Raw genomic sequence first — 25,987 nt, 5'->3', positions numbered from 1 at the left:
AGCCTCCCTCTCCCACCTCTGCCTGCTGCCTCTCGTATAGCTGCCGTCAGGAGCCGACTGCCTCTGGGGCTGGAATCCTGTGCTCCCTCTGTACCCAGGTAAGGAGGCAGTGGCCCAGGGGCTGAGCGGCCTAGCACCCTCTCTGGACCCACAGGAGAAGGCAAAGTTTTACCAGGTGAGAGGGCTGTTACCAGCTAGGATGGCAGAGTTTACCAAAGATTGGAGGGGGACTTGGTGCTCAGAGGAGGGAAGGACTAGCTTCTTTGAGGCATTAACTAGATGTCAGGTACCAGGGGAAACCACTCAACTGTCTGTCAGTATTCACAAGCAGTCTGGGTGGGAAGATGACACCAGCAGGCTTAGAGTAACTGGCCCAAGGTCACGAAGCCAGGAAGCTGAGGAGCTGGGATTCAAACCCAGGTCTTGGACTCCCACAGCTTGCACTCTGTCTGCCTCTTTTTTTTTTTAACCTGCCAAAGCTGGACCTTAGCTGCTGGGCTCCTGAGAATCCTGGGAGGCTGGGGGCTGTCTCTATTGAGTCAGAAGGACTGATCTGGTGGTTCCCAGGGATGGCAGGACTGTGCTCTCTGATCATCCCCATGGGACTTGGATAAGCAGCAGCTGGTCTGCAGGGAATGTTTCAGGGCAGACAGTGGGTAGCACTTGGCTGTCTGCTGGGAGTGAAGACCCAGCCCCACCGCTGCAGCTGAGGAATGCTGGGCAAGTTGCTGTGCTTTTCTGAACTTCATCCGTTTCTTCTTCTGAAAAGTGGGGTCTCATAGGTCCATTGCAAGAGTAACTGCTCTGCACATCCGAAAGCTTAGGAAGTGCCCATTCTCAGGAAGCACAGGCTCCTCTTCCATCTACCTGCAGATCCCCAGCTCCAAGGGGCTCATCTGCCAGCAAAATTCTAGTTTGATATCCCAGGACCCCACCCTATAAAGGACTGTGGTCTCTAGAAGGGAGTGGGTTTTCTCATCCTGGCCAACAGTGCTCTCCCTAGAAAGACGAGTACTAAAGCCCATTGCTCCCCTCTCCCACTTTCCTTCTTCCTCTTCCATCCTCTCTTCCTTGGAGTAGGGGAAGAGGAAAGAGCACAGGCTGAGCATGCAACTTGCTCCTCCACGTGTGTGCTGTCTGGGTGGCTCTGGGCCAGTTATTTAACAACTTGAGGCTCAGTTTTCTCATCTGTAAAATGGGATGGAGTACTAGCACCATTCTTCTAGAGCCAGAAAGACAGCACCTATTGAAGGACCTACCATAGTACCTGGAGTGTCACTGCTGCCCAGGACAACCCGGGTCCCTGTCCCTGGCTACTTGCCCCCTGCCTCCTGCATGGAGCCTCATGCAATGTCTTCAGCCCTCACTGATCCTGACCAGCCTCACATCAGGTGGTCTTTCAGGCTTTCAGTGAGGATGTGAGCATGCACGTCTTATTTTTGGATGAGTGCATGAGGGAGTAAGTGAATGAACAGGGCAGAGGCTGCTGCTGTGGCTGCTCCTGAGAGGGGAGAGATCTTTTGGCCCCATTGGGCCTGCAGAGCCCCATGTGGGAGTTCCTCCTACCCAGCTCTCCTGGCTCTTATCTTATTTCCTCTCCAACTATCAGAGGAGGGGCTGGTTCCACTGTTCACGGTCAACACATCTAACCAACCACCACTGAGTGCGGGGAGCGGCACGGAGGATCTTAGAGAGGCAAGGTCTGGGGGTGCTGTGGGGGGGAAGGGGCAGCATCTCCATCCCCCAGGCCAGCAGGACCCTCTTGCCCTAGTTGTGGGGACTCCTTCACCCGCCAGCGCTCTGGGGATTGGGAAAAGGAGTCCTGTGTGGCCTGGCCTTGTTCCTATTTCTCTGTGTGATCTTAGACCATTTGCTTCATAGTCATCACAATGACACTGATACAGCGCCTGCTGTGTGCCAGGCCATGTTCTAAATGCTTTTATGTATTAACTCATTTAATGCTCCCAATAACTCTATGAGCTAGATGCTGTTATGACTGACATCCACGTTTCAGATTCAGAAAAAGGCTCAGGAAGGTTAAATGACTTGCCCAGGCACAGCAATGCTGGGATGTTACTCCCCCCGCCCCCACCGCCCAATATATTCATGAGTCACATGGGCATCTCCTGGGGACGGTCCCACCCCAGGCCTCTTTCTTGGTTCCCCCGTGGCCCCTGCACTGCCAACCTAGGCGCCACCTTCCCTCCACTGCAGAACTCCACGATGTCCGCCAACGCCACGCTGAAGCCGCTCTGTCCCATCCTAGAGGAGATGAGCCATCTCCGGAGCCACAGCAACACCAGCATCCGCTACATCGACCACGCGGCCGTGCTGCTGCACGGGCTGGCCTCGCTGCTGGGCCTGGTGGAGAATGGAGTCATCCTCTTCGTGGTGGGCTGCCGCATGCGCCAGACCGTGGTCACCACCTGGGTGCTGCACCTGGCACTGTCTGACCTGTTGGCCTCTGCTTCCCTGCCCTTCTTCACCTACTTCTTGGCCGTGGGCCACTCGTGGGAGCTGGGCACCACCTTCTGCAAACTGCATTCCTCCATCTTCTTTCTCAATATGTTCGCCAGCGGCTTCCTGCTCAGCGCCATCAGCCTGGACCGCTGCCTGCAGGTGGTGCGGCCGGTGTGGGCGCAGAACCATCGCACCGTGGCCGCAGCGCACAAAGTCTGCCTGGTGCTCTGGGCGCTAGCGGTGCTCAACACGGTGCCCTATTTCGTGTTCCGGGACACCATCTCACGGCTGGACGGGCGCATCATGTGCTACTACAACGTGCTGCTCCTGAACCCGGGGCCTGACCGCGACGCCACGTGCAACTCGCGCCAGGCAGCCCTGGCAGTCAGCAAGTTCCTGCTGGCCTTCCTGGTGCCGCTGGCGATCATCGCCTCGAGCCACGCAGCCGTGAGCCTGCGGCTGCAGCACCGCGGACGTCGGCGGCCCGGCCGCTTTGTGCGCCTGGTGGCGGCCGTCGTGACGGCCTTCGCACTCTGCTGGGGGCCCTACCACGTGTTCAGCCTGCTGGAGGCGCGGGCGCACGCTAAACCCGGGCTGCGGCCGCTTGTGTGGCGCGGGCTGCCCTTCGTCACCAGCCTGGCCTTCTTCAACAGCGTGGCCAACCCGGTGCTCTACGTGCTCACCTGCCCCGACATGCTGCGCAAGCTGCGGCGCTCGCTGCGCACAGTGCTGGAGAGCGTGCTGGTGGACGACAGCGAGCTGGGTGGCGCGGGAAGCAGCCGCCGCCGCCGCCGCAGCCCCTCCACCGCCCGCTCGGCCTCCTCCTTAGCTCTCAACAGCCGCCCCGAGGAACCGCGGGGCCCCGCGCGCCTCCTCGGCTGGCTGCTGGGCGGCTGCGCAGCGTCCCCTCAGAGGGGACCCCTGAACCGGGCGCTCAGCAGCACCTCGAGTTAGAACCCGGCCCAGGTAGGGCAGCGCTCACACGCGAAAGCATCACTAGGGCACCGCGGTTCAACTTGATATCCGGACTCCAGCCGCAGTGATCAAAGTCGGAGGGGCGGGACCCAGGCATCTGCATTTTAAAGTGCCCCGGAGACTCTTTAATCTTTTTCAGAAACAGTGAGTTAAAGCAGTGCTTCTCAAACTTTATGTGCCTGTGAAAAACCTAGGGGTCTTGTTAAGTGCAGGCTGATTCAGGAGGCCGGGGCGGGTGCTGAGAGTCTGCATTTAACAAGCTCCCAGGCCGCGAAGCCAGTGCGGCAGGTTCACAGAGGAGGCCTGGAGTAACACAAAGTGAAAGTCATAATAGACTTCTCACACTAGGGCAGTGGAGTCGGAAGGGCACACGGGCGTCTCCCTGGAGCTCAGTTTTACCAGATGATGGGAGAGGGAGTTTTATGTTAAACCAGCTATGTATTTTTGGAGAAGAGAGAGGAAAGGTTTGAGAAGCACTGTTCCAGTCGGCCCTCTTCATTTAGCCAATGCTTACTGCCCTAGACGCTTTATCCCACAATCTTAAGGAGCAGCTTCTATTAGCCAGTCTTTACAGCTGAGCACATTCTGGCTCAGGGAGGTTAAGTGACTTACTCAGTTTCAGGACTAAGGACCACAGGGGTCTGCACTAAGCATCACATGCTCAATGACTCTGGTGAGCGAGGACATTCTCTGACTTACTAGAGGGACTTAAGATGCTACCCTGTGACCCAGCACTGCCCAAAGTGCTTCCAAGGCAGAAGAAGCAGGGGATGGCATAGTCAAGCACTCAGGAAACCTGGGGCTAATCAAATCCAACAGGGGAAATGACTAAAAGTCTTCGGTCTTTAGAATTTGAATGGGCACAGCAACTCCGAGACTACAGCACATGTCATTTCTTAGCTGAGCTGACCAGCCTCCCTGCAGGTGTGGTATTCTGTGGGATACCACTGGGTATCCTCTGGGCACTGGTAATCCCAAGATCTGTGCAGCCCCCGCCTCCAGGCTGCATGGGGCTGGGCAGCTACCATTTCCCATTTGTGGGTAGGAGGGGTAACTTGCATTTCTGACCTACCACTTCCACTGCACCGCGTCTCATTCCTCCATCTGCCATGGACTTGGGGTCAGAGACTGCTGGGTTTGAGCTCTGCAGCCCAGGGACTGAAAAACTGGTGCCAGTGAATTCTACTTGGTGGATGAAATGTCAGTGGAAGAAGCAGATGAGAAACTCTTGAGATCTTGGTCCTGTGTTTTTTCTGCCACCAAAGCCAGGGTCACTGAAGGCCTGGCCCACAGCAGGTGTTGAGCAAAGGAAACAGTGAGGTGCCCAGCTAGCTGCACAGCCACCCTGTGTTGACACCTCACCCCTGCTCCCTCCCATCCCTTCTCCCTTTACTCATAGCACTTCCCCCATCGGACACGTGGTGCATTTTGTTTACTATGTTTCCTCTCCATTAGAATGAAAGCTCCTTGAGGGCAGGGACTTTGGTCTATTGTCTGTATTTGCTGGTGCCTAGGATTGTGCCTGTATGCAACAGGCACTCAATAAACATTTTGCTGTAGACTGGACAGGCATGAGTTAGATTCTCTGGGGCTTCTGCAGAGTCTGGTTTGGGAAAGGAGGTACTGGGGGAAAACTCTGCTCCCCGCAACCCCCCCATTTTAATCTTTCAGTGTTGAAAAGTGGAAAGGAGCCGGATTCAGCTTGCCGGGGACAGAGCCAGTGGGGTGTGGAGGTGCTCAGAGCAGTCTTTGGGAAGGTGTGGGGAAAGCTGGATTCCCAACTGCCAGCCTCCAGGCCTGGGATGAACCTAGCATGCTGAGAAAGGGCATACACCGCTGGGGGAGTCACCTGCCAGCCACCAGCTCACTGAGGAACCAGAAGAATTGCTGTTCTTGGTTTGAAGGCACTTGGAGAAGGAGAGGAAGGAGGGATGGGGGCTGAATCTCTTCCCGCCCCCATCTCTGCCAGGTCCCAGGTCCCCTCTGGGCTTCTGTCCCACACAGACCTGCCTGGAAGCCTTCAAAGGCTGAGGAGCCCCGGTCGGGGTGGGGTCCCTGTTCTGCAGCCACGGGGTTGGAGTGCTGGCTCCAGCAGAGGCGTCTGAGCAGCGGCCTGAGGTGCTGTGTCTGACATGATTGTTGGCCATGGAAGGCCTCGGGCTGTCCTGAGCTCAGATCTTGGCTGCCAGCCGCTGGGGCGGCTGCTTCTGCAGCAGGGCCAGGGTGTCCCGCTTCTCAATGGAGCGCAGCTGCTTCTTCTTTGCCCGCTTGAGCTTGGCGGGGTTTCGGATCTGGGGATGGTATGAGGGGAGGGCATTAGTGTGGCTGCAGCCTTGGTCCAAATTCCCAGGGGAGAGGAAGGCCACTCCACAGGGGCCTGAGATCACAGCACGACAGTGGTGACACATGAGGCAGGGGTCGAGGCCCTGGTTTGCACCCCCAAGCGGGGCAGAATGGCAAGGGGGGGAAAACGAGACACTCACCACTTGGACGACTTCTGCCTTCTGCTCATTCTCCAGGCGGCGTTTCAGGTTCTCGGCCCGGCGCTGTTTCTTCTCCTAGAACATGCAGGAGAAGGGGATTTGAGTCGGGGAGTGGAGGTGGCCCTGGTCTCTCAGGCCCCAGAAGAATGAGAGCAGGCAGAATTCCCAGAAGGGGAAAGGCCCTCTAACCCAGGCTCCAGGTTGGTGATGTGTGGATGGAGGGCCAGCGGGAGCAATCCTGTGCCACGGTCTAGTGCCAGGGGCCCACTGTGGTGGAAGCTCCTGACAGCACGTTGGGAGGTGGGTACGGGACAGGCAACTGAGAACAGGGGCTGAGACATGGAGGTGCCCACCTAGAGATTCACGCACATGCAGACAGTGGTCCCTTGGGCCACTCTCATCAACTGCCAAGGGAGAAAGGGGTGCTGGCCCTTCCCCCATTCCCACCCTCTTGGATGGTCTCCCCCTCTTCCCCTGGAGTCCCGCTGCTGCAGAATGCCAGGTCAGGGGTGAGGGCTTGGTCCCTGAGATTTTTGCAGGTGTGGGGCTGGGGAGGGGCTGCACTGTACAGAAAAGGCTTTGGAGCTATCTGGGCTGGATTCAAATCTTGATCCTGTTATTTCCTTTTTTTTTTTTGAGATGGAGTCTCGCTCTGTTGCCTGGGCTGGAGTGCAGTGGATGGATCTCAGCTCACTGCAAGCTCCACCTCCCGGGTTTACGCCATTCTCCTGCCTCAGCCTCCCGAGTAGCTGGGACTACAGACGCCCGCCACCTCGCCCGGCTAGTTTTTTTTTTTGTATTTTTTAGTAGAGACGGGGTTTCACCGTGTTAGCCAGGATGGTCTCGATCTCCTGATCTCGTGATCCGCCCGTCTCGGCCTCCCAAAGTGCTGGGATTACAGGCTTGAGCCACCGCACCTGGCCGATCCTGTTATTTCCTAAACAGATGACCTTAGCAAAGTCTGTGCCTCAGCTTCTCCATCTTTAAAGTGACAGTGACCACAGTATCTACCTTGTAAGATAGTTTTGAGAAATCAATGAGGGAATGCACGTGCAGGGCTTGGAGCAGCCCCTAGCTCCTTGGGCACACTGAGACTCTCGATGGAGTCTGTCTTGGGAGGGGAAGCCCAGTGCTCTCTGGCCATGCTGACTGTGTCCCTCGGCAAGGCCAGGGTGGGGACGTCAGCTCCAAGGTTGCTGCATGGTTAGGGGTCTCTGCTGGCTTTGGTGACTTGGGGTAGCAGGGGTGGCCTAGGCCCTGGGGGAGGAAGGAGAAGTGAGCCTTGGCCTCTTGTGGTCAAGGCAGGCCTGGGCTGGGCAGGAGCACCTTTGCAGAGGACCATGAGAAGTGAGACGGCAGCTCTGTCTTGCCCAAGAGGGAGCCAGGGCCACACAGGAAGAGATAAGGCCTCAGCATACAGTGGCAGACACACCGTTCCTCGGATGTCAGCTGTAAGCTGAGCTGGGGTGACTTAAAGCAGGGGACAGATGACTGAGTGACTGGCCCACCGCTTTCCTCAGTGGCCAGGCTGGGACCACGGGCTAGGGATGAGTTGTCTGAATCCCGTCCAGCACTCCTCCTACACCCCTGGGGTCATTAGAGGAGTGGAGGAAGAACCTCTCACTGATGTCTCTGCCCTGGGGGGCAGGTGCTGACCAATGCCACTCCGCTTTCTCTGCATGCTGCCTGCTAAGCATGGCCTCTTCCCCCCACCCCCACCCCCCGCTGAAAAGTTCCTGGGAGATGTGGGTGAGGCTGTGACCCTTTACAGGGGCTTCCTGGCACTGGGATGGGTGACAGGGGACAGAAGTGGAGGAAAGGTGCGGGGGCCATCTGTGTTGCTGGTGTGTGGGCTGCTTCTTGGAGAATGACAGCAGCCATACTGGGGACATGGATTTCCAATCTGCAAGCCCTTCCCAACTGAGTAGGTTCCAGCAAAAGGCCCTGGATCCCATCTCACTAATTGCCCTACCACCCAGGGCTTCCTCCTGGGCCTCTCCCCATGGCCTGCTTCTGGTCCTCCCCCTCCATCCCTGTCCCTGAGGCTCTTTCAGCAGCCCAGGCTAAACTGGATGGTCCCCTGGGCCTCCCTGCCCTGTGGTCCCAGACTGCAATTCTGCTTCTGGCCAGGTGCCCTTCCTCCCTGGGGCCTTCAGATTCAAGAACGTTTCTTAACCAAGTTGGCCTCCCCCAGGCACCCTCCCTCAGCTCCCGCCTCAGGTTGTACCAGCAGACACCAGCTCAGCCTGGCTGGCCCCTCACCTGGCGGCGCCTCTCCTTCTCCTCCTCCAGGTGACGGGCAAAGTCCTTGGCCAGCTTCCTCTCCTGGCGTTCCTTCATCTTCCGCTGCCACGATGTGCGCAGGGGCTTGTCCTGAAGCATCTGGGAGAATCTGAACGGGGGAGAGTGGGTGCGTACAGGGTCTGTGGGGCGAGCGCCACCCATGCCCTGTCTCTTCTCAGCCGCAGGCTCTGGACCTTCTTCCCCAGAGGCCAGGCAGAACCACCTCCTTGATGGCCCGACAGGCGGCCCTCCAGGTCTGCAGAGACTTGGGGTGGGAGGGAACCCTGATTGTGCTGGCTGCCATTTCTCAGGCCTTGGCTACATGCCTCTGAGGTGGGTACTCCTATCTTCTCCACTTACGGAGGAGCAGGCCAAGGTGTGGAGAGGTTAAATAGCTGACTAAAGATACCTTGTTCCTAAGTGGCAGTCAGGACTCGAACCCTGTCAGCGACTGCAGAGTCCAGGCTACGCACCCCCTGCTGTAAAGTTCTGCTGCTTCCGCCAAGCGCATTTGGCCCGGATGTCAATGCCTCTGGAGGTCGGGCACTCACCCCCTCTGGAGGCGGCCCATTCCATTTCAGAGCAGTGTGAGTGGTTAGAGTTCTGGGTAATGATTCAGAATCTTCCCCGCCAAGACTGGATGTGGTGGCTCATGCTTGTAATCCCAGCACTTTGGGAGGCCAAGGTGGGCGGATCACATGAGTCCAGGAGTTGGAGACCAGCCTGGCCAATATGGCAAAACCTACCAAGCCTACTAAAACCTACTAAAGTTTCTACTAAAGATACAAAAATTAGCTGGATGTGATGGTGTACGCCTATAATCCGAGGTACTTGGGAGGCTGAGGCACAACAATTGCTTGAGCCTGGGAGGTGGAGCTTGCAGTGAGCAGAGAGCGCACCACTGCACTCCAGCCTGGGTGACAGAGCAAGACTCTGTCTTAAAAAAAAAAAGAAAGAAAAAGAAAGAAAGAAAAGAAAAAAGAAAAAGGAAAACAAGAATCTCTTCCCCCAGCTGGAGATGGAGTGTGCACGTCCAGGGAAATCTGAAAAGAGTGACGATGATTTTAGAGTTACAGGAGAACTAAGCTCATCTCCGTAAGAATGCATACTATAAGGATTTATGAATGGGATGATATATCTAGGATGTACTTTAAAATATTTCAGGGAAAAAAAAATGCCAAGGATTGGCCGGGCGCGGTGGCTCACGCCTGTAATCTCAGCACTTTGTGAGGCTGAGGCAGGAGGATCACCTAAGGTCGGGAGTTCGAGACCAGCTGGACCAACACGGAGAAACCCTGTCTCTACTAAAAATACAAAATTAGCTGGACATGGTGGCGCATGCCTGTAATCCCAGCTACTCCGGAGGCTGAGGCAGGAGAATCGCTTGAACCTGGGAGGTGGAGGTTGCGGTGAGCCAAGATCGCCCGCTGCACTCCAGCCTGGGCAACAAGAATGAAACCCCATCTCAAAAAAAAAAAAAGAGCCGAGGATCAAAGATGAAACTAGACTAGTAAAATGCTGAACTGTGTTGATGCTGATAACGGGGACTTGAGAGCTTTGCTCTTTGTATGCTTGAAAATTTCCATTCAAAAAAAGTAAAAACGAAATGCAAAGAAGTGTCTCGGTGGCCTCCGCATACTGAAGTTAGGCCTTTCTCTTTTAGATTCAAGGCCCGTTTTGGTGTCCCTTGGCCCTGCTGACTTCTGGCCCCAGCTCCCTGATTTCCTTCTCCCCTTCCCAAAGTCCTGCCACCAGCTCCCTGATTTCCTTCTCCCCCTCCCAGGGCCCTGCCAATGAAGGCCTGGCCTCCTAAGCACTAAGAATGGGGTGCCACATGGACCTCCCCCATAACTGTAAAGTGGGGCTTCCCAAGCTGGGGTACAAGAACCCTGAAGGGACAAGGTGGTGGGAGCCTAGAGACACACAGAACCACAGGGCACAGAGCTGCATCTCTGTAGAGCAGGGCTGTCAAACAGAACTTTCTATGATGGTGGAAACATTCCACATTGACACCGTCTAATAAGGTAGCCACTAGTCATGGGTGGCTGCTGAGCGCTAGAAATGTGGTTGGTGTTGATAGAGAAGCTGAATCTTACATTTTATTTAATTTTAATTAATTTAAATTTACATAGCCACATGTGGCTGGCAGCTAAGGTACTGAGGCAGGGCAGTTCCAGACCATCGGTTCTACCTGTGTATTGAAGGAACTCAGGCCTGGGTTCCAAGTCCAACCACTTACCACCTGGGTGACCTTGAGCAAGGTAGCCTCTCTGAGTCTCAGCATCCTCTCCAGTGGAGATGAGAATCATTCCTAACCCAAAGGGTGGTAGGAGATTTAATCCACACACACACACATAATAGGTGCTCCATAAACACTACTCCTCAGAGCAGGCAGACAGCATGCCCGAGGTGCACTATGGAGAAGGTGGCGTTTGGCATGAGCACAAAGGCAGGGCTGCAGCCAGGTCTCCCTCACCACACACGCTTTCCCAGCTGTGGCTGTCTTCCTCCCTGCAGCGGGAGCTGCTTCCCATCCATCTCCCGGTTCACTCACCACCCACTGAAGCTGCTCCCTCCAAGATCCTAAACATTCATTTAGTGGCCCTACTGGGCCCCTCTCCACAGACCTGCCTGCAGCTTCTGAAGCTGTTTTAGTTCTCTTGCAACAGCCTCCTTGTGGGTTTCCCTGCCTTCACCCCTGCCGGCCTATGTCTGTGTCCAGTAGCCAGGCTGATCTCACAAGTCAGGTCATTTCATTCCTTTGCTTGACACCCTTCCATGGCTCCCAAGCTCACTCAGGAAATCCGGAGTCCCTGCAAGGGTCACCAGGCCCTGCTGTCTCTCTGACCTCATCTCCTACTGTTTCCCCTTCTCCCCCTCATTCCAGCAGCAAGACCTCTGGAATACTTCTCAAACGGGAGCTTGCTCCCGCCCCAATGCCTCTGAACTTCCTTTTCCTCTTGCCTGGATACTGTTTCCCCAGATCTCTGCCTGGCTCCCTCTGCTCAGGCCTCTTTATCTGCGAGGCCATCTCTGACCACTGTGGCAATACCCTGCCCTCCCTGTTATTCTCTGGTCCCTATCCTGGTTTATTTTTCTTTAAAGTCTTTATCACAGACATATCATGTGTGTACTTGTTCTTGATCTGTTTCCCACAATTACAACGTTTGCTTCAGGAGAGCAGAGGCTTTTTGTTCACAGCCATGTTTATCCCAGATCCGAGCAACTGGTTGATGAATGAACGAACTACCTTCTGTCCTCATTCATCCACTTGTTCAGCTTAGTGCCTGCCCTGCGCTGGGCTCTGGGGGATCTAGTCATGAGAGGTAAGTCCCCACTCTCACACTCTCATGGAGCCTCTGGTTTAAAGGATAACAGGCAGTCAATAAGAATCACGGAAATAAATAAGCACTTGTGCAAATGGAGGTGTTACAAAAGAGAAGGACAGCACACGATGATAACATAAAGCATGGGGACTTAACCCTAGTTGGATAAGCCAGAGAGGCTTTTCAGAGGAGGTGACATTTGAGCTGAGCCCTGAAACATGAGTGGGGGATTGGCCAAAGGAAGAGCCTTTCAAACAGTGGGAACAGCACGTGTGAAGGCGCTGAGGAAGGAGGGAGCGTCACGCACAGGGGAAACATGGAGGGGACGTCGGTGTGGAAGCTCTAGTGATGGAGGGGAGAGGAGGGTGGGCCTGCCGGCCTCATTAAGGAGGCTGGAGTGCGTGCTCTGAGTGAGCAACAGTGAGTCAGGAAGTGTCTGCAGTTGGGCAGGGAGCTGGGACCACAAACTCTCTCTCCAGACTTCTTGGTCAAGTGATCTATGGCCTCCTACTCCGCTCCAGCTGCTGATTCTGTGTCTTGTGCGGGCCCCTCCCTTCTCCTCACCTGTGCATGGGCCCAGCCCCCTCGAGCTTAGCAAGCCCATCTCCCCACCTGCAGCGTGAGTACCAGGACCCAAGCTTCACTCGCTCAACTTGCTCATCACCCTCTTCCCACCTGGACCAGCCTCCTCCAGTTCCACATGGCCATCAATGGCCCAGCCATTCTCCTGTGACCCGCTGGGACAGGGCAGAGGGGTAGTGCCATCATCCACTTCTCCAACAGCTACAGTCACTCTAGCTTCAAAGTCTCTCTCATAGGAGACTTGCAATAAATTACTCTGTAAGCCTCAGTTTCTTCTGTTTAATCAGGGGTGGGGGGATAATACCCACAGCCTAGGGTTTTAAAGGTATAAGCAAAGGGCCTAGCATGAAGCCTGGCACAGAGTCAGCTTCTCCCCTAAAAACACCCACCTTCCTCATGGCCCCTCACAGGCATGTATCCCTGACTCTCCCTGTGGTTCCCATTAGCTTGAATTGGAACTGAACCCCACACCTCTCCTTCACGGCAGCCTAAACTCTTCCTTCTTCAGACGAGCCACTTCGTTCCTTCCTTAAATAAGCATTGAGCATTTACTATGCTCTTGGCCCAGAAAGACAAGAAAGATCTCGCGCCTGCCCCTTAAGAAGGTTGCAATCCAATTCAAGGTGGATCTACAGGGATTGGGTAAAGGGGTTTTGCACACAAGCTTCGGAATCAGATCTGTGCTCAGATCCTGTACCTACCACTTATTTAGCCTCGGTTTCCTCGCACAAAAAACAGGAATACCACCACCTGCTTCACAGGGCTGATGTGCAGATTAAGTGTGATGATACATGCTGTTCCATGTTTGAAAGGCTGTATATAATCAGTGCTCAGTAATACTTTTCATCTTAAAGGCAAATAACTGTAACAGACTATGTTGGATGAAGACTTCACTGCTTTGATCAAGTAATGGCTGGTTTACTTGCTTCTGCCTCCCTCACTAGAGAGGGTAGAAAACGGTAAATGTCTGTTGAACGAATACGCAACTGAGGTGCTACAAGAGAGGCCCACAGGGACCCCGAAGAGGAAAAGCATCAGAGAAATTGATCTATGAGGGCCTGGCCCCACCCCTCCGGGATCCCAGGTCATTTTACCACATTCTGATTGTAATTACCTGTTTGCTGACACCCTCACTAACCTGAGCTCTCTCTAACCCTGGGGCTATTCTCCAGGCTGCAGCAGGGCAAAGGCGGGGTCCCAACACCATAGAGAACGCCACCCCTGTCCAAGCTGTCCCCTACTTCACCTTTTCTTGGAGCGGTCCTTCCAAACTCGCCCCGATTTGGGCTTCCCCTTCGGGATTACAGGAAGCTCCTCTTTGTTCAACTTCTTGGACGCTGGGGCCTGGGATGAAGAATCTTTTCGCTTCTTTGCCCCGAAGCCGCCTGTCATCGTCTCCCCAGCTGGAGGTGGCTTGCTCGGCTCATGCTGACCCCGCGGGGAGCCAGGTGCCTTGGGTGTCAGCTCCAGTAGTGGCTGAGAGGGCTCCGGACCGGGAGCTTGCTGACCGGGGTAAGGCTCTGGTGATCCTGGGCCCGGCGGTAGCTGATGCTGGGGGGCTCCCGGGGTCAGCTCCTCCTTACTCTGGGCCAATTCCGAGGCCAGTACTCCCTGGTCCTGAGAACACTTTGATGCCTCCTCACTTGGCTTCGGCTGACATCCTGGGGATTCAGGACGGGACTCCGGCTGTCTTTGAGGCGACTCCAGGTGTACGTCTTGCTGACGCTGGGGGGACCCTGGGCCTGGCTCTGGCTGCACTTGGGGGGACTCCAAGCCTGCACCCTGCTGCAGATGGGGTGATCCTGGGCTTGTCTCCGGCGGTCTTTCCGTGGACCCCAGGCCAGCTTGCTGCACACTTGGAGGAGACCCGGGTTCCCTCGTTTCTTCTGGGTTCGACTGGAACTCCACAAGGGCCCGTCTCACCCGCGAAACTGAAGTGAGGCTCTCGGGGGATTCGGGCCTCAGGCCTCCCAGCCGTCGGCTGCGCCTTAGCGGTGTATCCATGCCTCAGCGGGTAAGTTTCCACACCCCTGTACATGTGCAGACCCCGCCGACAACCGGCGCCTTCCTATGACGTCATGAGTCGCCACGTCCGTGACGCGCAGGAGAGGCTGTTGCTGAGGCGGCCGTGTTGGTGAGGAGGGCAGAGGCGGGACTGGGGGGTAGGGGGGGTGGGATGGGGCTCGGCAAGCGCATGCGCAATTCGCGCGGGCTTCGTTAAGTGATTGATGAGCCAGTCTTTTTTCTAGGATTCGCTTTTGCCTTTCTTGCAAAGTTTCCCGGGAAAAGAAGAGCGAGCAAGTAGAAAAGGGAAAGTGGGAGGACCCATTTCAGGGAGAGAACAGAGTTGAAAAAAGGTCCGAGGAGCCTTAGGCAAGGCCCGATGGAAGTTTTGTGGCCAACTCCGGTGCAGTTGGGCAGGGTCCTGCCCTCCTTGGGCCTGTTTTCTCATTTGTGGTATGGGTCATTTTGCACTAGCTTCGTGCATCCCAAATGACCCTGTCGGAGTCCTTCTCCCAGCAGCCTGAGGGAATGCTACCTGGGGGTCGTGGAGGTGGAAGATCGGTCTTTTCTGTGTTAATTGTTCACACTCTTGCTTCTCCCGTCCTGTGCTTCCGTATATAATCCATGGCTCTCCCTTTTCAGCCTTTTCAACGTCTATGAGTGAAGCTGAGGTACCAATAAGATGCAGCACCTTTGTCCTGTGGCTCACCTGGGCCCTCAGCCAGCTGCGTACGCTCCCACGTCCCTCTTCTTCTGCCCCAGTTCTAGAAACAGGTTGGATCATCTCTTATCTTCCTTTCAGCCCAGACAGTGGTTTTTGCCCATGTGTCAACCTGCCTCTCCTCCCCTCTCTTCCCTTGCTATTCAACTGTAAATGTACTTTGCTTACTAAGCACTTTGGGACCTCACCAGTGAGCACAGTGAGCAGGTGTTGCCTTCTGGACCTCCCAGGGCCTAGAAAAGACTTTCGGGATGTGGGATTGGGAAATGTCGGGCTGTGTAGACCTTCCTGTGAGACCTAGGAGTGAGGCTTTGATTTACTTACAGCATGCTTCTTAGGAAGAACATCTTGGAAGTGGCCCAGTTGCGTAATTATTGGGACTGCCTGGGGTTGGCTATTAGAGGTCCCAGGGCCCCTGTCCAACATTCCAGTGGTTTCTTTTGAAACCATTCCATTGTTTCTCCAGCTGGGGGCTTGCGAGAGGGCCTGGGAAATTGTCCAAGGATATCAGGGGTCAGAGTGTCCTCAACTTCCTCATGTTCCCGAGCTAAGGAGACCCCTGCAGGGGGACTTCGCCTGCCTTGCTACTCCTCCCCTGCCATGCAGCTGTCCACAGGAGAAGCAGCTGGGACACCTCCTCGCCCAGCTCTTCCACCCCGCAGCTGTCAGAGGAGTGAGTTCCATTCAGTTCCTTAAATGCCCTGTGCCTGCCTAGAGATCCCAATGATCCGACACTCAGAACCAAGCCTGGCAGGCATTGCCAGGGTGCTGGAGGAGACTGTATGCCCCTCTGCCCTGCTCCAGTCCCCCTAGGCTTGCCCTGCCTCCTAAGCTCTTGTCCCCAGCTGGAGGGATCACTCTCCAGTGCTGACTGGATCATATCCTAGTCTAGCCTGAAATACCTCAGAGGGTGATCTCAGGTTTTCACCAGATAGAGGGAGATGTTTCTCAGAGAGCTTTGGGTGTCCCCTAGACATTTGGAGGCACTTTGTCAACCTCAGCATCAGGTGGGCTCTGGCCCAGAACCCCCTACTCCCACCTGAGCTCAGTTTGTCATTGTCATTATACATGGTATGCACAGGCCTGGAGGAGACTCCTGAAATTTTCAGAAGAGCCTGGTGTGGTGGTCGCTGTTGGGACCCTGTCCCCTTAGACTCCTTTGCTTTCTTTTAAAAATTATTGTTTTTGAGACAGGGTCTTGCTCTGTTGTCCAGGCTGGAGTACAGTGGCACAATCACAGCTCACTGCAGCCTTGACCTCCAAGGCCCCAGGGAATCCTCCTGAGCCTCCTGAGTAGCTGGCACCACAGGCTCATGCCACCATGCCAGGCTATTTTTATTTTTTGCGGAGACAGGGGTCTCCCTGTGTTGCTCAGGCTGGTCTTGAACTCCTGGGCTCAAGTGATCCTCCTGCCTCAGCCTCCCAAAGTGTTGGATTACAGGCATGAGCCACTGTGTCTGGCCGCTCCTTTGCTTTTTTTTATTGCAGCTTTCTACATCCCAGCTTTCTTGCCTTTGGGTGTAGGATACTGAGGGGCTTCTCTGCAGCCCCCAGAGACCCCCAGCAGGATTGAACTCGTATTCCCCACAAAGGTAACCTGCTCATGCACCCTCTTTTGTCTTCATCCCTGTCTCATTTCCCCATTTTCTTATAGATGCTTGCTGGGGTCATTTTCAGAGGAGATAAATATTGTACTTAATCCTCTTCTCAGAGTTGGCTTCTGGAGAAACCTAGCCTGAAACACTGGTGCCAGCCATGACTGGTCCAGGCATTGTTTCAAGCACTCTGCAAGTACAAATCCATTTCTTAATGCTTCTCCCAACAATCCTGTGAGGCAGGTGCAGTTGTTATTACTCCCATTTTACAGATAAAGAGACTGAGAGGCTGGGTGTGGTGGCTCACATCTGTAATCCCAGTACTTTGGGAGGCCGAGGCAGGCGGATCACTGGTGGCCAAGAGTTCAAGACCAGCCTGGCCAACATGCCAAAACCCCATCTCTACTGAAAGTACAAAAATTAGCTGGGCGTGGTGGCAGGCACCTCTAGTCCCAGCTACTCAGGAGGCTGAGGCAGGAGAATTGCTTGAACCTGGGAGGTAGAGGTTGCAGTGAACCGAGATCATGCCACTGCACTCCAACCTGGGTGACAGAGCAAGACTCTGTCTCAAAAAAAAAAAAAAAAAAAAAAAAAAAAAAAAAAAAAAAAAAAAAGAAACGAAAAGACTGAGGCACAGAGAGGCTGAGACACTTGTAAAGGTCACACAACAAATAAGTGGTGGAAGCAAAATCCATACGTAGACTGTCTGATTCCAGAGCCACAACTCTTACCAGTAAATCTGCCTGTTGCCCAGGCAAGGAGACAGGCGTGGGAAGGCTAAGGTGCTTGCCCCAAATCAGACAGCGACACATTCAGGAGCCAGGATTGTGGTTCCAGAGGTGGCATGCTTAGCTGCCTTGCAGCTGCCCCCACGTGGGCCCTGCTCACCTATTCCTCACCCTGATCCTGGTCTGTGTGCTGGGAGGTGCTGGGTACCACCTGGCACACACCATCGTGCAGAATGTGCCTAATCAGCAATACCAGCTATTTATGTAACCTGAGATCTGCTGACTGACGGAAACCAAGCGCTGGCAGATGGACGGAAGATAGGGATCAGGTGTTCTCCTCTGAGTCATTGACCTCCCCTCAGCTAAAGGGGTACTGCGGTTGAGAGGGTCTGACAGTTCCCAGATATCAGGGACCTGGGTCCCCAAGGCTCTCTGTTCAACACCTAGCCTTGCCTGAGATACTTCAGAGGGTGATCTCAGGTTTTCACCAGAGAGAGGGAGATGTGTTTTAGAAGAGGCCTTTGGGTGGGTCCCCAGACACTTGGAGGCACTTTGTCAGCCTCAGCATCAGGTGGGCTCTGGCCCAGAACCCCCTACTCCCACCTGAGCTCAGTTTGTCATTGTCATTATATGTGGTATGCAGAGGCCCAGAGGAGACTCCTGAAATGTTCAGAAGAGCCTGGTGTGGTGGTGTACTTGCAGAGTGCTTGAAACAATGCCTGGACCAATCACTGCTTGCCCCAGTGTTTCAGGCTGGGTTTCTCCAGAAGCCAACTCTGAGAGAAGGACAGGGAAAGGGCCCCTGGCGGTCATGGCAGCGTTAACTGAGCACTTACCATGCGTGTTTCAAGCACTCTGCAAGTACAAATCCATGTCTTCATGCTTCTCCCAATAATCCTGTGAGGCAGGTGCAGTTGTTATTACTCCCATTTTACAGATAAAGAAACTGAGAGGCTGGGTGCAGTGGCTCACATCTGTAATCCTAGTACTTTGGGAGGTTGAGGCAGGTGGATCACTGGATGCCGGGAGTTCAAGACCAGCCTGGCCAATTCAACAAACACATTTTGTTTTTTTGATTTTACTGACCAGCCTCTGGTTCGGGAGGGTGATTTTCAGCAGGAGCATGGTGCTTGATATGTGTTTGTTGAATGAATGGATCCTCATTATGATCTTACAGGGCTGGAGTGATCGTCCTCATTTTACTGACCAGGAAATCCCACTCCCAGAGAGGCTGCGCTTCAGGGCCAGGGTGACACAAGAAGAGGGCGCAGGGTGAGGTCTGGAGCTCAGGGCTTCTTGACTCTAAGCCCTAAACCTCCACCTGCACCAGGCCCAGGACTGGGACATGGGGCTGACTCAGTCTGGGGTGTCATTGGCAACCAGGATGTTGCTGAGCATGGCAAGAGTGAAGGCAGGACCCAGATGGATGGAGGTGCAATTGGGCCTCCGCTAATCTTCATTGTGCTCCAAGGATCCAAGCTGCTCTGTCTTTCGCTCAGAGCTCTCTCAAATATTTGAAGTCAGTTTTCTTGTAGCTTTTCCAGAATTGTCTTTTATCCAGGTTAAGCATCTCCTGTTCCTCCCATAACATGATAAGTCTTTGGGAAAGACACCAGTTCTCTACAATGCTTCCAGAATGTGGGGCCCAGAGCTCCTTCTGGCACTAAGGTTAACTGCCCCATGGACAGATGAGTGGATTTGTCACCTCCCTACTCCATAATCTGTATCAGTGTGGCCAAGATTGCATTCAAGCCACCCCATGGACATCTGATTGAAACCCTCAGTCTGGTTCCCATGGTTGTCAGGCTCCCTTGCTCCCAGGACCTCCTTGCTCTGATCTTGGACATGAACTGTTGGCTTTTTTGGATAGTGCAGGATTCTTCATCTGTCCCTGTTGCATTTTGTTTTTACCTCTCTGGGAGTCCAGCTTGCCTCCTTCAGTAGTTACCCCTACTTTCTCTTTTGCACGTGTGAAGAGCTGCTTCTAGGTACCTTGAATCAGGTGCCACTGAGAACATGGAACAGGACCAGGGTGATTGTGTGAGTTCTTATCGTGTGTGCTTATCTCAGAGGCTCATCTGTGCTGCACGCTTCCAACAGCTTACTATCAGTTTCAGATCCTTGAGAGGAGGTGGGAAGAGACCTCAGTAGAAGGGGCCAAGGGATGGGGGAGGATGGAATGGTACTTGGGACCCCAGCTTGAGACCTCCCAGCTGCCCCTACAGGACATTGCCAGGGTGCAGAGAAGCTGCCTGACCTGGGAGAGGCCCACTTTGCAAAGCTCTCATGTATCTGCCCCTGCTCAGGGCTGAGGAGAGCAGAGCTTATCTCCTTATCCTCTCACAGTATCTGCAGGTTCTGCTGAAACAGGAAGGGGCCAGACCTGCTACTCCCAGGTCACCATGGGGAGGGGGAGGAGGAGACAAGACCTCCTATCCCTCCTCAGGCACCTGCCAGCTTCCACAGCCTTTCCAAGGCAGGCCAAGAAGAGATGGGGTGGGTTGGATAATGAACACCTGAACCAGATGGAAAGTAGTTAACTCAAGAAGGGGGCGTGGCATCTCATACCCCATTCCATCCTCACCCCAGTGTGTCCAACAGCAATGCTTTTCAAACTTCAGTGAGTGTTGGCATCATGGAGGGGGTGTGTTAAAACACAGATTCCTGGGCTCCGAACCCCCCCAAATTGAGATTCATGATTTTGCATTTCTTTTTTTTTTTTTTTTTTTTTTTTTTTTTTGAGATGGAGTCTCACTCTGTCACCCAGGCTGGAGTGCAGTGGTGTGATCTCGGCTCACTGCAACCTCTGCCTCCCGGGTTCAAGCGATTCTTCTGCCTTAGCCTCCCAAGTAGCTGGCACTACAGGCATGCACCACCACGCCAGCTAATTCTAATTTTTGTAATTTTGGTAGAGACGGGGTTTCACCATGTTGGCCAAGCTGGGTTCAAATTCCTGACCTCAGGTGATCCGCCCGCCTTGGCCTCCCAAAGTTCTGGGATTACAGGTGTGAGCTACCATGCCCGGACTGAATTTGCATTTCTAACAAGCTCTCAGGTGCTGCTGCTGCTGCTGGTCCACAGACCACACTTTAAGGAGCAGTATCTGGTGGGAAGGAATGAGCAATGCAAGAAGAGCTTTCTTTCTTTGCCTTCTGTCTAGGGCAGGGGCTGAGTTCATCATACTATCGTTCATTTATTCACCAGCCTTTTTTGAATATTTACTTCATGACAGGTGTCATGAAGAGGTACAACAGGGAAGAGGGCAATCATGGTCTCTGCCTTAGTGGATCTTACGGCATCTTGGAGGCACAGATAATAAACACCGGAATCTGAAAATTATCCTTTGAGGAAGGCTGAGCAAGGATTAGTTCCCCTATTTTACAGGTGAGGAGATGGTATCTCAGAGAAGTTACCTGACTTGCTGAGTGTTACCCAAATGTTAAGTCACAGGACTTGAACTCAGGACTTCTCAACTCAGAATCTGGCCCCTATTCCTTGGCTATGAGCCATCTCAGCTTCATGGAGCTGCATTTAGTTGGGAGAGCTATAGACCTTGTGATTATGTTGCCAGTGGGTGAAAGCTGCGGGCTTCCTTCCCGTGTGTGGAAGAAGAGCTTAGGCAGACAGATGGGTAGGCACACATGTTTACATCCCATACATATGGACTGTCAGTTCCTAAGAACTGAAAAATCACAGTTTCATAGTGAGTCACTTCCCCTCCCTTCCTCTCTGTTCACTTCTCCCTATTCTCTCATTTCCTCTAATATTTGGCTTCCTCTCTGTTCACTTCTCCCTATTCTCTCATTTCCTCTAAAGCTCTGACCCTTGCACAGTGTGAGATCTGCCTAAGTAATGGTCATCCCTTCCAATCAATATGATGGCTTCATCTGAATGGTAACCCCTGGAGACCCTGCCTTGGTGACCAAGGAGGAGCATACCAGGAGCAAATTATAAGACCTTCCCTGAAGCATGGATCAGCTTGGTTCCTGCTTTCTTGATTCCTTGGTTCCTGTTGACCATGTGATAGGGAAAATCTCTGCTTTCTCTACCACTGAGTTTCTCTGACACTCTAGTGGTGACCAAAACCAGCCCCAAATCTGATTCAGTGGCTCATACAATGCCAGGTTGGTGAGATGAGCCCTCCCCTGAGTCAACAGTCTCCCTTCTCTGTTCTCATGGAGCAAACAGAACGTGAGCCCCCCAAGGACAGAGCAACTCCTGGACCCCACTGGATCAACAAGGCTCGTTCTTCTGGATCTCAGATGCCATGGTGCATTCTTTCAAAGGACAGTTATAGAAACAAGCAGATCATTTCCCCAAAAAGGCCCACTCCCATGTTTACCGATGGAAAAGTACGTCACTTAGGGTAAGCTTTCCGGACATAAGAATGGTCAGCAGTCTTGATGAGAACACATTTTATTGCAGTGAATTAAACATCATAAAAATGGATCAGTTCCATTGGCAGTTTAAATGATTGAGATTCTTTCCAGAGTAGCTACGAAGGCTTTGGCAGATATTACCCCATTTAATTCTCTGAGATTCTTTCCAGGGTAGCTATGAAGGCTTTGGCAGATATGACCCCATTTAATCCTCACAGCAACCCCATGAGGAAGTTAATATTGCCGCACTGTTTCTCAGAGGTGGAGAAATTGCCCAGGGACAGGCAGCTGGTCAGTGGCACAGTGAGGGTTTAAATCTAGCACTGTGCTTCCAAAGTGTGTACAGTTTCACCCACACTGCTTTGCCTCTGTGTTTTAGGCACTTGACCTAAATCAAGAATGAATCTCCTCTCTAGCCCAGGCCTAATTTTTCTATTCTTTGAAAATAAGGCAGAAATTTCAGATCATTAAGAGTACCTGCTATACAGGGCAGGGGCTGATCAACTGAAGTGTTATTCTGCTGCTGTTTGATTCTCTGCTCCAAACCAAAGATTATACAACACTCAGATATTATCTTCTGCTTGAGTGGTTTTCGCTCTCTGCTTTCAAGATGACTCTGGGTAGATCAAGATATCCCACTTGTTCGGAAATTAGACACAGGTTGTGTAGAACATTGCGTTTTCCCAAGTTGGCCTCAAAAGTATCTCCTATCCATGTGCTCTTACCATGTGGCCTAGATACCCCCTTCCCTCCAGTAGTGGGGTCTACACTTCAAACCTGCATGGATCTTTGTAATTGCCCTGGCCAAGTACGGCAGGACTGTTGCCATGTGACTTCTTCATGTTATTTGCAGAGACAGAGTCTTACTCTGTTGCCCAGCCTACTTAGATCATAGCTCACTGTAGCTTCAAAATCCTGGGCTCAAGTGATCCTCCTGCCTTAGCCTCCTGAGTAACTGGGACTACAGGCGGACACTGCCACACTTGGATAATTATGATTATTGTTTTTTTGTTTGTTTTCTGTTTGTTTTTTGTTTGTTGTTTGCAGAGGTCCTGCTATGATCCTGCTATGTTACCCAAACTGGTCTTGAACTCCTGGCCTCAAGCCATTCTTCTGCCTCAGCCTCCCAAAGTGCCAAGATTACGGGCATGAGGCACTGCACATCCAGCATGCCATGTGACATCTGAGGCTAGTTTATAAGAATGTTATGAGCTTCCACCTGGCTTTCATGGACAGGATGCTAACTCTTGGAACTCAGCCACCATGTTGTGAGGAAGTCCCAATCATCCCACATGGAGAGGCCCATGAAAGTGCTCTAGCTTACAGCCCAGCTGAGGTCCTGGCTGACAGCCTGCATCATCTGTCAGGCATGAGTGAAGATGCTTCCAGATGATTCTAGCTCCCGCTCCTCAGATCACTCTCAACTTGGATTCTTCCCAGCAGAGGCTCCAGAAATCATAGAGCAGAGATCACCTCTTCCTGCTCTGCTTTGTCCAAGTTATGGGCTGTAAAATCTATGAGCATGATAACATGATTATTTTACGCCAGAAAGTTTTGGGGGTGGTTTGTGACATAGCAACTGGTACAGAAATTATTTGCTAACATGCAGGCATCTCTCTCAAGGGGGAAAGTCTTATGGTCATTTTTGCGCCCTTTTCTGGGACAAATATGGTTGGTAGGGATGATGCCCACTATGGCACCATTGCTTCATCAGAGGCCGTTTGGATCAGTGAGCCCTTCCGTGTTCTTTAGTCACAATATGTTAATATATTTTACTAGTCCATTTCCTACTGACTAGAATATCAGTTCCCTATGATAGGTTTTCCCCCCATTTTGTTTGTTCCTATATCCCCAAAACCCAAACTAGTCCAGGTGCTCCTCAACTTATGATGCAGTTACCTCCCAATAAACCCACCATGAAGTTGAAAAATCCTAAGTTGAACCATCTTAAGTTGAGGATCATTTGTGCTTGGTAATTGCTCAATAAATAATTGTCAGATGAATGTTTACAAAACAAGCATCAAGTGGGCAAACGTTTTGATAATGATTCCTGGAGAGAATTTTGCTAACATGACCATGTTCTAGTTATGATAATGTGAAATTACTTTCTGGATAAGGACAAGTTCACATTGCGGTGGGAATTTCTGGAGAATAATAGTTAAACGTTCCCACTTTTTCTTGAAAGAGAGAACACAAAAGAATCATTAGGAAAGGTATGATGAGTATTAGGGGCACGTCAGGTCCATACTTAGGAGATTGTTCAAGGAGTGATTCGAGTCAACCTTCCTTTGTTGCCTGGCATATGCTGGCTATCATAGGGACCACCAAAAAGTGGAAGATGTAGAGGCTGTCCTCAAACTGTGTTGAGTCCAGCTGGGGAGAGATAAGATTGGAATCTATATACAGATAGTCCAGTAAGGCAAGCTAGGTCCAGTGGTAAAACTGATAGGGTTTCACCAGCTGAGGCCCCCAAAGGTGAGAGAATGTCAAAGAAGACTTCCTGGAGGAGGCAAGTTAAAGGGAATCAATGGGTTGGGCAGGTGGGCAGCTTCCTGATACACGAATCAGAGGAACACTGAAACCACAGGGATCCATCAGAAATCTGCTGCCTGTTAACTCAGGTTTCCACCTGCAGGTTCTCACTTAGCTGGTGGAAATGAAACTGATGTCCCTTTTGCCAAAATAGACAATGCCTCTAAGTAGAAAGAAAAGTTACTCCTCCCCAGCACCAGCCTACCTCTGTGGGGGTATTTCTGCAATGTGCATTGCAAGTTGCTGCATCCACTGGCCAGCCTGGCTGTGAGATCAGCCAGCTGGCAGCCCCAGCAGTGGACATGGCTGGGCAGCCTGAATTCTGAAACCCATTAATGCACTGCAAATAACTGTTTACTAAGAAGATATCTGCAAGCCTTAAAAAATATCTCCTAAAAAGTTGTCCACCTGTAGTCCCAGCTACTGGGGAGGCTGAGATTGAAGGATTGCTTGAGCCTACAAGTTTGAGGTTGTGGTGAGCTATGATTGCATCACTGCACACCAGCCTGGGCAACCAAGTGAGACACCGTCGATGTAACCACAAACGCCTGAAAACAAGCAATAAGTGTATCTAGAGTAAGACTTGTTATTGCTTCTGCAGTAATTTCTGCTATTTACAAATAAGGGAGAGTGGGTGAGCAATGCTTTCCAGTTATGAGTCAGGGAAGAATTGGGAAAATCAATTCCTGTTGACAATTCCTGTTGGTGTGTGTAGTACATCTCCACTTTGAACATGAAGAGAGGGGTTATGATTTTATTAATGTGAAAATGACTTCTTGCTATCCTCACTCAGTTGAAATGAAACATATTTGATTACCAATTTGGAAGGGTGCCAATTTTTTAATCTGCCCCCAGGCGCCCAAGTGTTTCTGATCTGTCCTCCAAGCAGGACTTGTGGCAGGCCACACAATCCTGTTGGTGACATAAGACTAAGAATTCATGTGGAATAATCTCGAAATGCCCCAAAGGCCATGATTTGCACCTGGAGTGAGGAGAGCTCAGGGTAACCACAACTGGAGGAGCGGATGTCAATGGAAGCCCAAAGGTACCAGCTTAGTGTCTCTGAACCATGACATTCCTGGCTGTTCCCTCCTTGACCAATTCTGTTCCATTCTGCAGATAAATATCTTTCCGAATGCAGCCTTGAGTGGAGCTGACCCTGCTGGTACCAGTAGCCTCAGCAGGTGCCTGCAAATATCTGAGACTGGTATCTGCCTGGCCAGGGCATTCATGAATTCTTTGCCCAGAGCAGGTGCTCAAGTTCAGTGCTCGATGCTTCGCTGCCACCTGGTGGCCTTATGTTGCAAGTCTCTGGAGCTGCCTGTGTGTAGAGAGCCACTCTCCCAGGGTTTATCCTCCAAACAGGAACATCTGTCTAGATGAGAAATTGGGTGCAAACTAGGTCTATGCCACAGGGACATATGGTCACCGTTTTGGAGTCTCCCAGTTACTGGGATATGCATTCTGCAACAGGCTGTCATGTGACAGAGGTGGGAACCAGGAAGCGCTGCTCTCTGAACGTTTGTCAGTGGCTCGATAATCCTCTTGCTCCTCCAGGGCGAGGTGTCTGGGTTGTGTCATTTCTTTCTGAATCAGTGATATACAATTTGCTAATGTGAGGCCTTGGGCAAGGTGTTCAATAAGGCAGCACTTTCAGAGTGTCTTCTAGAAGCAGTCTCTATTCTAAGGTAGAGCTTTACATATATTAACTCAGAGAGTCTTCACCACAATCCTGTGAGGTGGGAATTAGCATTAGCCCCATTTTACATTTGAGGAAGTGGAGGTCCAGAAAGGGTAAGAAACTTGCCTAAGATCACACAGCTAGGGAAGGAAAGACAGACCCAACTGTCAAACGCAGACGGTCTGGCCCCCGAGTCGGCACTCTTAGCCATCATATCTTCTGGGACTCAGTTTTCTCA

The 25,987-nt window shown here is 52.4% G+C and overlaps 2 protein-coding genes and 1 long non-coding RNA gene across 6 annotated transcripts; 2 read left to right on the top strand and 1 right to left on the bottom strand.

Annotated features, from left to right (window-relative positions):
* PTGDR2 (prostaglandin D2 receptor 2) lies at window positions 1–5,001 on the top strand. 3 transcript variants are annotated; one of them, XM_017870753.1, is made up of 2 exons: window positions 1–98; window positions 2,215–5,001. In XM_017870753.1, exon 2 carries the CDS (start codon window positions 2,224–2,226, stop codon window positions 3,412–3,414), a length of 1,191 nt encoding a protein of 396 aa, XP_017726242.1. In that variant the 5' UTR covers window positions 1–98; window positions 2,215–2,223; the 3' UTR covers window positions 3,415–5,001. The 3 variants fall into 3 exon arrangements, with proteins under 3 accessions (XP_017726242.1, XP_017726243.1, XP_017726244.1); XM_017870754.1 differs by having other exon boundaries at window positions 2,192–5,001; XM_017870755.1 differs by having other exon boundaries at window positions 95–175.
* CCDC86 (coiled-coil domain containing 86) lies at window positions 4,858–14,272 on the bottom strand. The gene is made up of 4 exons (XM_017870756.1): window positions 13,356–14,272; window positions 8,181–8,310; window positions 5,919–5,993; window positions 4,858–5,726 (listed from the first exon to the last, which is right to left on the bottom strand). The coding sequence occupies exons 1-4, from the start codon at window positions 14,111–14,113 to the stop codon at window positions 5,607–5,609; spliced, it is 1,083 nt and encodes a 360-aa protein (XP_017726245.1). The 5' UTR covers window positions 14,114–14,272; the 3' UTR covers window positions 4,858–5,606.
* On the top strand, window positions 14,214–23,189 carry LOC108528778 (uncharacterized). Of its 2 annotated transcripts, XR_001885297.1 has the most exons (4): window positions 14,219–14,243; window positions 14,756–14,887; window positions 20,390–20,541; window positions 22,584–23,189. It is a non-coding gene; the product is annotated as an uncharacterized LOC108528778 (long non-coding RNA). The 2 variants fall into 2 exon arrangements; XR_001885298.1 differs by lacking the exon at window positions 14,756–14,887 and having other exon boundaries at window positions 14,214–14,243.
* The last annotated feature ends 2,798 nt before the right edge of the window (window positions 23,190–25,987 follow it).

Source organism: Rhinopithecus bieti, unplaced genomic scaffold, assembly GCF_001698545.2.
Source record: "Rhinopithecus bieti isolate Rb0 unplaced genomic scaffold, ASM169854v2 scaffold_6149, whole genome shotgun sequence".
Classification (NCBI taxonomy): Eukaryota; Metazoa; Chordata; class Mammalia; order Primates; family Cercopithecidae; genus Rhinopithecus; species Rhinopithecus bieti.
The sequence above is the reverse complement of the archived record's forward strand: the minus strand, read 5'-3'. Positions and strand labels throughout refer to the sequence as shown.

What these genes read in the sequence shown, in the direction of transcription:
- PTGDR2 (XM_017870753.1), top strand. Translation starts at nt 2,224, where the DNA reads ATGTCCGCCAACGCCACGCTGAAGCCGCTCTGTCCCATCCTAGAGGAG.
- CCDC86 (XM_017870756.1), bottom strand. Translation starts at nt 14,113, where the DNA reads ATGGATACACCGCTAAGGCGCAGCCGACGGCTGGGAGGCCTGAGGCCC. An exon ending in AAGGACCGCTCCAAGAAAAG is followed by an intron (nt 8,311 to 13,355) that starts GTGAAGTAGGGG and finishes TCCCCCGTTCAG; the next exon opens with ATTCTCCCAGATGCTTCAGG. An exon ending in AGGCAGAAGTCGTCCAAGTG is followed by an intron (nt 5,727 to 5,918) that starts GTGAGTGTCTCG and finishes TACCATCCCCAG; the next exon opens with ATCCGAAACCCCGCCAAGCT.